General features: G+C 31.0%; 2 protein-coding genes across 2 annotated transcripts; both read left to right on the top strand.

The window, feature by feature from the left end:
• Positions 1-476: 476 nt before the first annotated feature.
• On the top strand, positions 477-2,592 carry HELRODRAFT_162160 (hypothetical protein; the record flags this gene model as incomplete). The annotated part of the gene is made up of 4 exons (XM_009024445.1): positions 477-573; positions 629-841; positions 913-1,136; positions 1,963-2,592. The coding sequence occupies 4 exons, from the start codon at positions 477-479 to the stop codon at positions 2,590-2,592; spliced, it is 1,164 nt and encodes a 387-aa protein (XP_009022693.1).
• Positions 2,593-7,152: 4,560 nt separating this feature from the next.
• HELRODRAFT_188887 (hypothetical protein) lies at positions 7,153-10,244 on the top strand. The gene is made up of 6 exons (XM_009024444.1): positions 7,153-7,187; positions 7,473-7,697; positions 7,856-8,001; positions 8,510-8,718; positions 9,328-9,456; positions 9,832-10,244. The coding sequence occupies exons 2-6, from the start codon at positions 7,507-7,509 to the stop codon at positions 9,922-9,924; spliced, it is 768 nt and encodes a 255-aa protein (XP_009022692.1). The 5' UTR covers positions 7,153-7,187; positions 7,473-7,506; the 3' UTR covers positions 9,925-10,244.
• Positions 10,245-11,320: the final 1,076 nt, after the last annotated feature.

Genomic DNA, 11,320 nt, shown 5'->3' with positions numbered 1-11,320 from the left:
TTGGGAGATGTGTTTTTGAATATATAGATATCCATATATATATATATATATATATATATATATATATATATATATATATATATATATATATATATATATATATATGTATGTATTGTGTGTATGTATGTATGTTGGGTTGATTGGCAGATTCAGTAATTTTCCGCATTTTCCCTAAATTTTGTTTATTTTAAATTGGAATATTTTCTTAAAATTAGTTTATTATTATTATAAAAATTCAGGAGAGTTTTTCTGTTTGATTTTTTCGAAAGTATTAATTGTTATAAGAAATTTTGAATTTATGTAATTTTACGTTTCTAAATTTACGTTGTACAAACTCATACATTTAATTTTTCATATATAAGATAGTATACGAAATAGTTGTTAATTTTTGTTTAAACCAACTTTCAAACTTTTGTCAATCAGTGATACTACATGCATGCTTTATGCATGCATGTAAGGTATAGTTTATAAACAAAATGGCATTAAATACATTAGTTAATTCTGTTGATAGAAATATTGTCTTTAATGATTTGTTATTTTATATAATCAACAAAATTGATATTTTCGATAATAGTTTGTATGAAAAATGTTCTGAGTTTTACGCAACAGCTTTTATTTCTGAATCCAGAGAACTTATTGCAACGGAATTGGGAAAGCATGTTGAAATTAAAGAAAAGAAAGCTTCAAGGTTCCAAAGCTAGCCCAAAAGCTGAGGTCGAAGATATTGTTAACTTATTGAAATTAGCAAAAGAAAAAGGGGTTTTTGATAAATTGCATTTGTACTCGGCCGGGAGCCTGAATTTTCCAGATTTTTCTGGTAAAGAAACTATCGATGGTCAAAGTGACATGAAAAAAATAGTGAAATTGAAAATAAACTAATGAACATTGAAGAAAAAATCATTCGACTAACAGATTTGTTTGAAAAGTTCATGGTTGCCGTTAAACCAAACGACCAGATTATGCACAATGATAAAAATTCAACAAGTACAAAAATTGATTCACTAGCAAATTCCATAGAAAATCTTTCCGCTAAATTTGAAAATATTAAAATTCCTATGGCGTCGCATGATACTTCCCATGTTGCTCAGCACCAAATGTCGTCACTACATCAACGTCAGTTTCAACAACAGCCACAGGTAACCTTTTGAACCAAATCCGAAATATTCAACAACAGGTACACCCTCCACCTTTGGATCAATCTTATTCCGATGTTCTTAAAGATGATGGTTTTTCAATCGTCCAGCACAAAAAAAGTAACAATTTTACTTTGAAAAAAAATGACGTTGACTTGAATAATTTCCATAAACCAATAAAAGGAAAATGTACAATAGAGAATGGTATAATTATGGGTAACAAAAAAATAGAAAAAAAATCTGTTTTTCACGTTGGTAATGTTAAAAGGTGTATTAAACAAAAAATAATTGACCATTTGTCATCATTTAATATTAAAGTTGTCAACTGCTATCCGTTATTTATTAAGTCGAACGCAGACTAATCGTCCCAAAACGACTGATGAGTCTGGATCAACTTTGTTTAAAATTATAATAAATGCTGTGGATGAAGATAGCTTTTGCAATCCAGATATTTGGCCAGAAAATACTCTGGTGTCTAGATGGATATTTGAAAATCAAAATATTCCTTAATATGGATGAACCATATGAGATTTCGGACATATCACTTGGTAATGATCTTGATGATGATGATGTTGATTTTGTTGATAACAATATTACTTTTAATGTTAACTTACAACAATTTCATAATAATAAGGATAATAATGTAACTTTATTTGATCACAATTTTGATCCTGATATGAATTTTTTTCATAATTTATCTTACAATTCAAATTATTACACGCCATTAGAGTTTAAGTTCAAAAAGCTAAGCCATAACCACAAATTTAAATTAATGCATGTTAATTCAAGAAGTCTGTTACATAAAGTTAATGATTTGAATAATCTTTAGCATGAATCAGAATTTAATGCTGATGTTATTGCTATCACAGAAACATGGCTTAATGATTCATCCGCACATTCAGAGCAGATTAAAAATTACAATTTTTTATTTAAAAATCGCCTAGCCAGACAAGGAGGTGGTGTTGGATTTTTTGTCCGTGATGATCTTATCTATATAACTAGAGATGACCTAACTTTGATAATGGATGATATTGAAATAATGGCCATTGAAATTATCCGTAAATCTAAAAACATTATAGTGTTTGTGATGTACAGGCCACCTAATATGGATGCTTCAAATTCTATTGAACTCATTCATGATTTCATAAATAAAACTAAACGAACAAATAGAAAAATTACCTATATCACAGGCGACTTTAACATAGATTTGTTAAAAAATGATTGTCGCAATATTCAATTAGATTTTTCAAATATGTTGTCATATAACAATCTTGTACCATTGGTCACAAATCCTACGAGAATAACTGATCATTCGGCCACCCTATTAGACAATATATTTACAAACGATTTTAATTCGCATTTTTCTGGAATTTTTGTATCTGATATATCGGATCACTTGCCGATATTTTCATTTTCTAATTTTGAGAATGAAGTTGATAATGTTGGTGGGTTTGACTAATCCTTGTAATTTTCAAATCACATTAGATGGTATGATTATTTCAAGGACATTTTCAACTAAGTTCCTTGGTGTTTTTATCACAAGCAACGTAAATTGGAAGGAACATATCATGTCAATTTCCAAAAAAATAAGTAAAAACCTTGGAATAATTAATAAACTAAAATTCACATTTCCCAAATATATATTGTTAAATTTATATTACACACTTATATATCCATACTTGAATTATTGTATAATAATATGGGGCAGAAACATTAAATCGCATTTGAATATTTTAATAAAACTACAGAACTATTTCATTAGAATAGTTTTTGGTTTACGGAGATATGATCACGTAACTTCTTTTAGAGTAAATCTTAACATCTTAACTCCCACACAAATTTACATACTTAAAATTTTAATATTTTTTTTTCAAATCATAAATTTAAACAAATGTCCACATTTTATTGTAAATTACATGATGCATAATTTAAATGATAAACAAACAAGGCATACCCATGAGTTTCGGATACCGCAACATAGAACAGAATTATATAATCAGTCGATATTCATTTATGGATTGAAATTGTGGAACAATTTAAACGTTGAGATATGGCAAGTGGATAATATATCTAAATTTAAAAAAATTATATTGAACCTTTTAAAAAACAATCATTTTGTCAATTATTATTAAATATTTTCATTTCTTAATGGTTTATAACAAATTTATGAGATTAACATTTTTATTTGTTTACACTGATGTAAAAGGTTTCTTTTATATCCGTGTTTGTTTAGGCGAAAGCGTGTTATAATTATTATTTTTGGATTTCAATAATTTTTCATTTAACTTATAATTTTGTGAGTTATTTTTCCTGGAATGAACATTAATTTTAATTTTCTTTGGTTCATGTTAATTTTTGATTTCGTTTTATTGCTTGATTTGATGTCGTTTTTTCTTGGTGGCCATATAAGCCTTTGCGCTTCTGGTCTCCGTAATAAATAAATAAATAAATAAATATATATATATATATATATATGTGTGTGTGTGTGTGTGTGTGTGTTTGTGTGTGTGTGTGTACAGTGTGGTGCGCGCGCGTGTGTATGTTTATGTGTATGTATGTGTATATGTGTGCGTGCTTATCTTCAAAGCAAACCGTGATATATGCTGAAGAGTGTGTGGTATAGTGTGTGCGTGTCAGGGTTAGTGAAAGTAATGTTGGCGTGTTTTTAATGGAAATTTTGAAAATAAATGTAGTGAATAAAGTAAAATAACGTGGAAGAATTTTTCTTCTATATTTGTACGTTGGGGTTGGTGAAAAGACATCACTTGCTAAGAAGGGATCATGGATTCATCCGGAGATGCCGTGAGTTGAGTCAACATATACATACATACAAACAATCAGATAGACAAACATCCTTTGAACGCACACATGCATATTCACATTGCACTGCACAAGTGCTCTTAAAAATGTCAGTTACGAAATCCTTCATGTTCACACTGATTGCAAGCACAAACTTATATCAAACAAGTATATAGAGTGTAGAGGTTATATGTGGTTTTTACAAAACGCAATGAAATATAATGAAATGTTTTGATCACATTAATATTAGTTTATGTATCTCCGCATGGTTCTCAAACTTCTGGTGTGTGTGAATGAAAGCTTATTATTCTTGTATGTACAAAATAATCATTAGTGCTTTGGATGCGCTCATAATTTTCAATTTTCAGAAGAGCTCTAAAGTGAAGCATGTTTAACACTGTTACCTGAGTCTTAGTTCATTGAACGTGAAGCTGTATTTTATAACCCAGTTTCTGAATGGTGTGGCACTTTTTTGATGTAGGACGTTTTTAAATTTTAAACGTCAATTGAAAATATCAGCTCATTTTATATTCTAACTAATTAACTAAAATTCTATATTATGTATATAGTCACATTTTATATCAATAATAAAGTCATTAATAAGGTCACATTTTATGAAATCACACTTCATACAAAAATTTGAAATGCTAAGGCAATAATCATCCTGGTGGGTTAGTTTGGGTTAATTTTTGGAACAGTTTTTTGGTGGTCGGATAAAAAACATGTACCATTATTTATTAAACTTCGTCGTTTATTCATTCATTAGTCCATTCATCACTACGCTCGTTCGTTCTCTTATTCATTCCATTCGTTCGTTCATTCTTTTATTCATTCGTTTATTGGTTCATTCATTCATTCGATATTCGAGCACATGTATGACTTAGAGAGGCGGATGTATGGACTTTGACAGTGGAGAAAGGAATGTAGAGCGCATGTAAATACATAGCGTCTACTTATGTCCTCGGGAAAGTTACATTACTGCCTACACACACAGCCATACATCACGAATATCGGTCCACATCGGTTCATCCAGGCGAATGTTACAAGCACACGTTACGAATGTGTCGCCATCATGTGTGTGTGTTTGTGTGTGTGTTTGTGTGTGTGTGTGTGTGTACTTCCATGTAACTTTACAGCTGCTGCTGCTGCTGCACCTGCTTACCTCTCTCCAACATTCCATCTAATTGCCGAGTATTTCTTGAAAGTTTCCAAAAACTTAACCATACAAATTTTGCAGCTGACAACAAACAGCAAAATTGAAATATTTAAATTGTATTTTAGATAATAAATTCAGTATATATTTATAAAATAAGTGTATAGGTTCATGATTTTGAAATTAGGATGGCATATTACATACAGCGGGCTTTTCGTGTTTGTTGTTTGTCTACATATCATGAAGTTCACTTTCAGCTTTGTAACAATCAACTCCCTGTTTATCACTAATTCATCCTAGAAATCCTTCGATATTTTGATATTTAAAGTAAAGCAATACAATATATATTCAACATAAATTCTTAAATAAAAGAATCGCAACAAAAATTAGAGTGAAAATTAAAAAAAAATTAATCAGCGTAAAATAAAGAAAAAGTACTACGAAAAAAGTGGAACCAATAAAACATGCAGGCTGGTTGGTATTGAACATTAGATTTAGCAATAACAATTAGTGGATGGCATCTGGTGAATATTTAACGAGTTCCACATATAAATTTTTTCTGGCAAGCGGGTGCGTGATTGGTGTTCTTGGGTTGTGGTGGGGTGGTGAGATTGTGGGGTGGGTGTCAACGGTATAGTGCAATGCGGTATGGTGTGGCGTAGTTTTGGCGTGCTGTTTGTGTTGTGATGAAAAATTGTTTTGAATTAATGAATTGTATGAAGAGTGTGAATTAACTGAATGCATGGTGTGAATGCATGGTGTGAATGTATGGTGTGAATATATGGTGGTCTGGAAGCGCATGGCATGTGCACGTGACTGAATTGAACAACATTTCCACGCTGAACGTCAAATGGTGAACGAACATGCATAGAAAACCCTCGGCCATAAATCTTTCAATATTGACGTGGCAGCATCAATAACTGCGTCATGTAGAAATATCAATGAACACATGTCCGTCATTGAATACATCGTTGCATGTATTGCACGGCAAACATCATCCATCCTATCATAAAAATATTAATACGAACATTTATATCACGGGACAAATATAATTGCCTAAAATTATCTCTTTAGAAATATTTTTCCTCATGTTATTCTTAAAAAGTTGAATCGAAATATAGAATAAGGCTTTACACTAGTGATTATTTTTATATTTAACGAAATGCATCTATAAGGCTATTTGAGATTGTTCAACAATTTTGGCGGAACAACTGCAAATAAGAAATTTTAACGTGAGTGGAAAATTTGTGTGAGCAGATCATTGTACAAATAAATAAATCATTAAATCATGCATTGATGACGTCGTCCTTGCCATTGGGGCTATCGGAAGTTCAGTTGGACCTAAGTTATTGCTACATTCTTTGTTTATTTGTTCTTTAGTTCCGAAGGCAATTATTTTGTTCTATTGCTTCACATGCGGGTAACTTTATAATGAGGTCAAGTATTTATGTCTTCCAGTGAACAGCAACTTTTTTTCAATTTGAAATCTGTATTTAAAAATTTTTCAATTAATTCAGTCAAACAATAATGATACAAATATTTGTAAATGTGTGAGTGTTTGCATGCGTGCGTGTGTGTGTGTGCGCATATATAATGAAGTAACAAAATGTTGCAACAATGCATTTAAAATAACAGGTTTAAGTTTCTTATTGTTTTTTGTTTACTTTCATCATATAGGTTAAATAATAATACTAATATAATAATTATAATTATTATTCGATATTTATGTCAACACAATTTTCATACGAAGCAATCCACAGCCAACATTGTCTGTATCAAATTTTAAGTGTCCTGTCTAGGTCTCCAAGCCTGTCTCTCCATGCCCTATTGCGCGTATTTCTATTCACCAGCCTTAGGAAAACATACATGCTACGCATCATACATAAATTATATGCGATATATATATATATATATATATATATATATATATATATATGTATATAGCGCATGGTCACCGAAAATTCCTTCTAATCATCATCTTTATAAAAAAAAGTGACCAGTGAATAGCCACCATTTTAATCGGTAAGTTCTTTCATGGACGTTTACGTTTCGTAAGTTATATTCAATACTGTAACATCAACTAGTTATTAAATTTCAAACCAGGCTAATATATAGTGTTAATAATTTTTAATTTATTTTTATGAAAACATTTAATATTCATATAAAGTTTTTTTTTTATTTCAAAACAGACTATAAATAAAGGTTGTATTTTAATTTTAACAAGAAAGTAATAAATATTATATAGAGTGACTTAATCACTTCAACAGTTGTAATGATGTCTAACAATAAATAAATATTGTATGTTTATTATTATTATATTATATTAAACAAATAGAAAAATTATTTACCGAAAACTTCATTATGATACTTTGCAAATAATTTGTTAAATATCAGAACAACAAAATCAGTTGGCTAATCAGGATGATGTGCATGACTTGCAGACATTTCAACCACCTCGTCAATTTTCTTCTAACTGTCGCCGTCATTATGCTATTTGTGGAACTCATTTTGGCGGGCAAAACACGCCACTCCAAGATGGCCAATCGGGAGAGGTCTGTTGAAAACAACCAATTACCGACCGGTAATTCAGTGACGTCAGAGGCTTACTGTGATTTAGGTAAATTTCATGACAAGATTTTAAAAATTGGCAACCTATTCTGCAAATTTTAGATCCAAAATTGAAAATTACCTAAAAATAGTTTTATTTTCAAAATTATTTTGCTTAAACTTAAGTTTTAGGGCAACATTCTTAACACATATTTATTTGCATTTTAGAGTTAAATTGCAAGGGCGACATGCTGGAGATGCCGACTCCGATGAAGCTGCCGATACGAGGAGCCAGGGGCCCAGCAGGACACAAAGGAGAAAAGGGAGAAAAGGGCGAAGGTGGAGCACCCGGAATGGACGGAATGCCAGGTTAAAAAGAAAACACAAAAATATTATCAATGCATCTATTTATTTTCTCCGTAGTGCTTGGGTTCTGCCAACTGCTACATAAGAAAAATTATTTAAATTTCGTGTACGCTAACATGATGTTAATCGCGGTAACAAATAGTGTATACGTTGTGGTGTTGTTATTATATTTTTATTCCTTACAAAAATCAAACTCTGACAAAAAATAAATAATTAATATATAAAGGAAAAGTTATTATAGTTATAAATTAAATATAAAAAAAAAGTTTAAAAAATGAATGAAAAACATATTAACATTAGCAGAGATAAATAATAGCTCTATGCTCAACGTCAAATGCCATCTCGAAATTAGCTTCTAGAAATTTCCATAGGGATTGGAATATTTGGATATTAACAGCAGCAACAAATTCAACAGCAACACAAACAAATTAGCAACAACAAAAACACATCAATAACAACCTAAAACATTCAGTAAACACTAAGCCATGATTGAATAAACTCCCTCCACCAGGGATGTCACCACCGTCTCCATCAAAAGTTGCATTTTTTGTTGGTCTGCAGAAAGAAATTCAGTCAGTCACGAACCATACAACAGTCGTCTTTGATAAGATTCTCACTAACGTCGGCAACGGATACGACCAAAAGACTGGAAAGTTCAAGGCACCTGTTTCTGGGACCTACTTCTTCAATGTTGTTGTGTCCGCCAATACGAAAGATCGGGTTGGCATGTGCTGTGTGCTCCTGTCATTCTTATTTTCCATCTTGTGATTATTTTTGTTGTTGTTTTTATTGCTGTTTTTTATTGTTATTAATATTATTTTCGATTTCGTTTGGGTTGCCCGGCTGAAAGAGGAATAAGATGATGATGAATGAACAGGGTACACATTATGTTCTTTCTGTTATTTAAATTCATCATAATATTTTTTTTTATTTTTTCATAGGCAAAAATTACAACTCTAGAATAATATACTGCACTGTAGACTAAACCAAAATAAATTTGTAATCAATTAAATTGTGCCTCAAAACCTCAATGAATGAAATGAAAAATAATATCACATGCGTCGCTGTAATTGTCGCTGAATTTGTGTTTTGAAAAAAAAAGGTCTATGTCTATTGAACTCTTCCTAAGTTCAGAGAAATCAACAACACGCAAACAGCGTATATGGATACATGCTAAATGACACATCGCACACCAAGCATGTAATAGAGGGGAATCATTTTGTCGTATTCGAATCCGGTTACTGCACGCACTGCGAAAGAACAGCAGGCGACCTTAACCACTAGGCCACCACGTGTTGAAGTTGTCGCAAAATGTATCCGTTTAAAAAGTTAGCGAGTCAAGCAGCGGTGATCCTGGTGAAGAACGGAGGAATGATTGTGACTGTGTGGGCGGAGGCATTCCCGAACTGGGCAACATCATCGAATGTTGCTATCCTGAACCTCGTGAAAGATGATCAGGTGACGGTGATGATGGGGGGGGTGGTGGTGTTATAGGGCTATTTTATGAATCATAACATTATTTAGTTGTTTCAAGAATGATGACAATGATGGTGCTACGATATGGTTCACTCACATGATGTTTAATAAGGATGACACAAGATGATCTAATATGGATGTTTGACTAATGATTACAATGGTGATGATGCTGAAAGTGAAAACTTAAATATATTGAAATATTAAGGTGGTTTTTTTTATAATGATGATGAAATTGATAATGATAGTCATCATAGGATGATTAAGATGATGTTAGTGATAAAAGAAATAGATGATAATGAATAAATAAATTAAGAACTTAATTAATGACTTAATTAATGAACAAATAATTATTTCCAGGTGTGGTTGTTCCTGATAAACAGGGCACCGAACCTGTACGGAAACATGTACTCAAGCTTTTCTGGCTTCCTGCTTTTCGAAAATGCTGTTTAAATAGTTTCTAACATCCTGGTCTGGCATAATGACGTTCACATTATGATGAGAGATGAGAAACTTCTTTTTACATATAAAATATAACTGTATTTATTTAGTTTTATTTATATATAAATATTTTATTTATTTAAAAATTCGAAATTTTAGTTAGTTTGTACAGGTGCAAAGTATTCTATATACAAATTTATATATTTATTTGTTCATTCATTTACTATTTATTATTTGACGCTTATAAGTAATAATAATTTGATGATATTGTTTAATATTTGATTATTTTTATCCATTAGTTTATATATGATTTTTAAAAAAATCATATCACAGATTCGGTTAGCTCGGGCAGCACATATCTCCTCATTCATATCTCCTGCGCGTTCATCTAACTCCAACTGCCGCCTGTCTAAAATTCAAAAAGCATCACAATGTATGGTGCGTGCCTGCGTTTGCAAAAAAATAAAATTTTTCACTTGTAGAGCTACATGAAAATTGCAACTAAGCAAGTTGCTGAATCGTGAGCTGAGCATCCAAAAAAAACTTCCAAATAAAATATTCATATTTTAGTGCATGTTTGCAATTAATGCGAGTTCTGTAATGTATCGTCTGAAAATGCACTTGTTACAATCAAATTAATCATCTCTATCCCGAACCCAAAATTGATTCTGCTCATTCTTTTTAATTCATGTTGCAATTTGTTACAATCACGTTTCATTGTAATTAGCAGTAGCTCAGTTACTACTTAATCATTTAACCGATCGATCGACGGTCTATGGAAGGTCCATCAAACCGATTCGACGATTCGTTTTTTCTAGTCAAATATTCAATTAAAATTTATAACGCATTGTTATCTAATTATTATTATTATTATTAGCATCTAATTTTTCCCGCTATTTAAAAGATTCACAACCAAGGCCAAAGGCGCAAAGATAGTCTATCAGTGCTAAAACACCGTAAAACTGCAGAAGAAGAAGCAGTATTACCAATATTAGGTTTAAAAATCCCACAATGAGCATTTAAAAATGCGACCTTTAAAATTTAAGAGCAGGGGGAAAACCAGGACAGAAATTCATTCATTTTTGTTGATAAGATTGTTTCTATACTTACTATGATATTATTACTACTTGATTTTATTAATTAGTTAGTTCGCGTTGAAAACGTTTCTCACAATTTATTCAGCTTATCAGTACACACAACTCTTTTTACTGAATATAGTTAATCGTTCAACTTTAATAGTTAAACAACAGTAGGGTATAGGAAATTTTTCTATGAAAGTTTGTTTCTATTAAAAATCATCCATCATGCTCGCTTTATATTAAATCTTTTAAAATCATTCTTATATAATCATTTGAAATAATTGAAATTTAAATCATTTTATTTATTTTGGAATGATACTTTGTGAATA

The sequence above is a fragment of the Helobdella robusta genome (genome assembly GCF_000326865.2).
Source record: "Helobdella robusta unplaced genomic scaffold HELROscaffold_4, whole genome shotgun sequence".
NCBI classification, from domain to species: domain Eukaryota; kingdom Metazoa; phylum Annelida; class Clitellata; order Rhynchobdellida; family Glossiphoniidae; genus Helobdella; species Helobdella robusta.
Note: the sequence above shows the minus strand (reverse complement) of the source record. Positions and strands in the feature narration are given on the sequence as shown.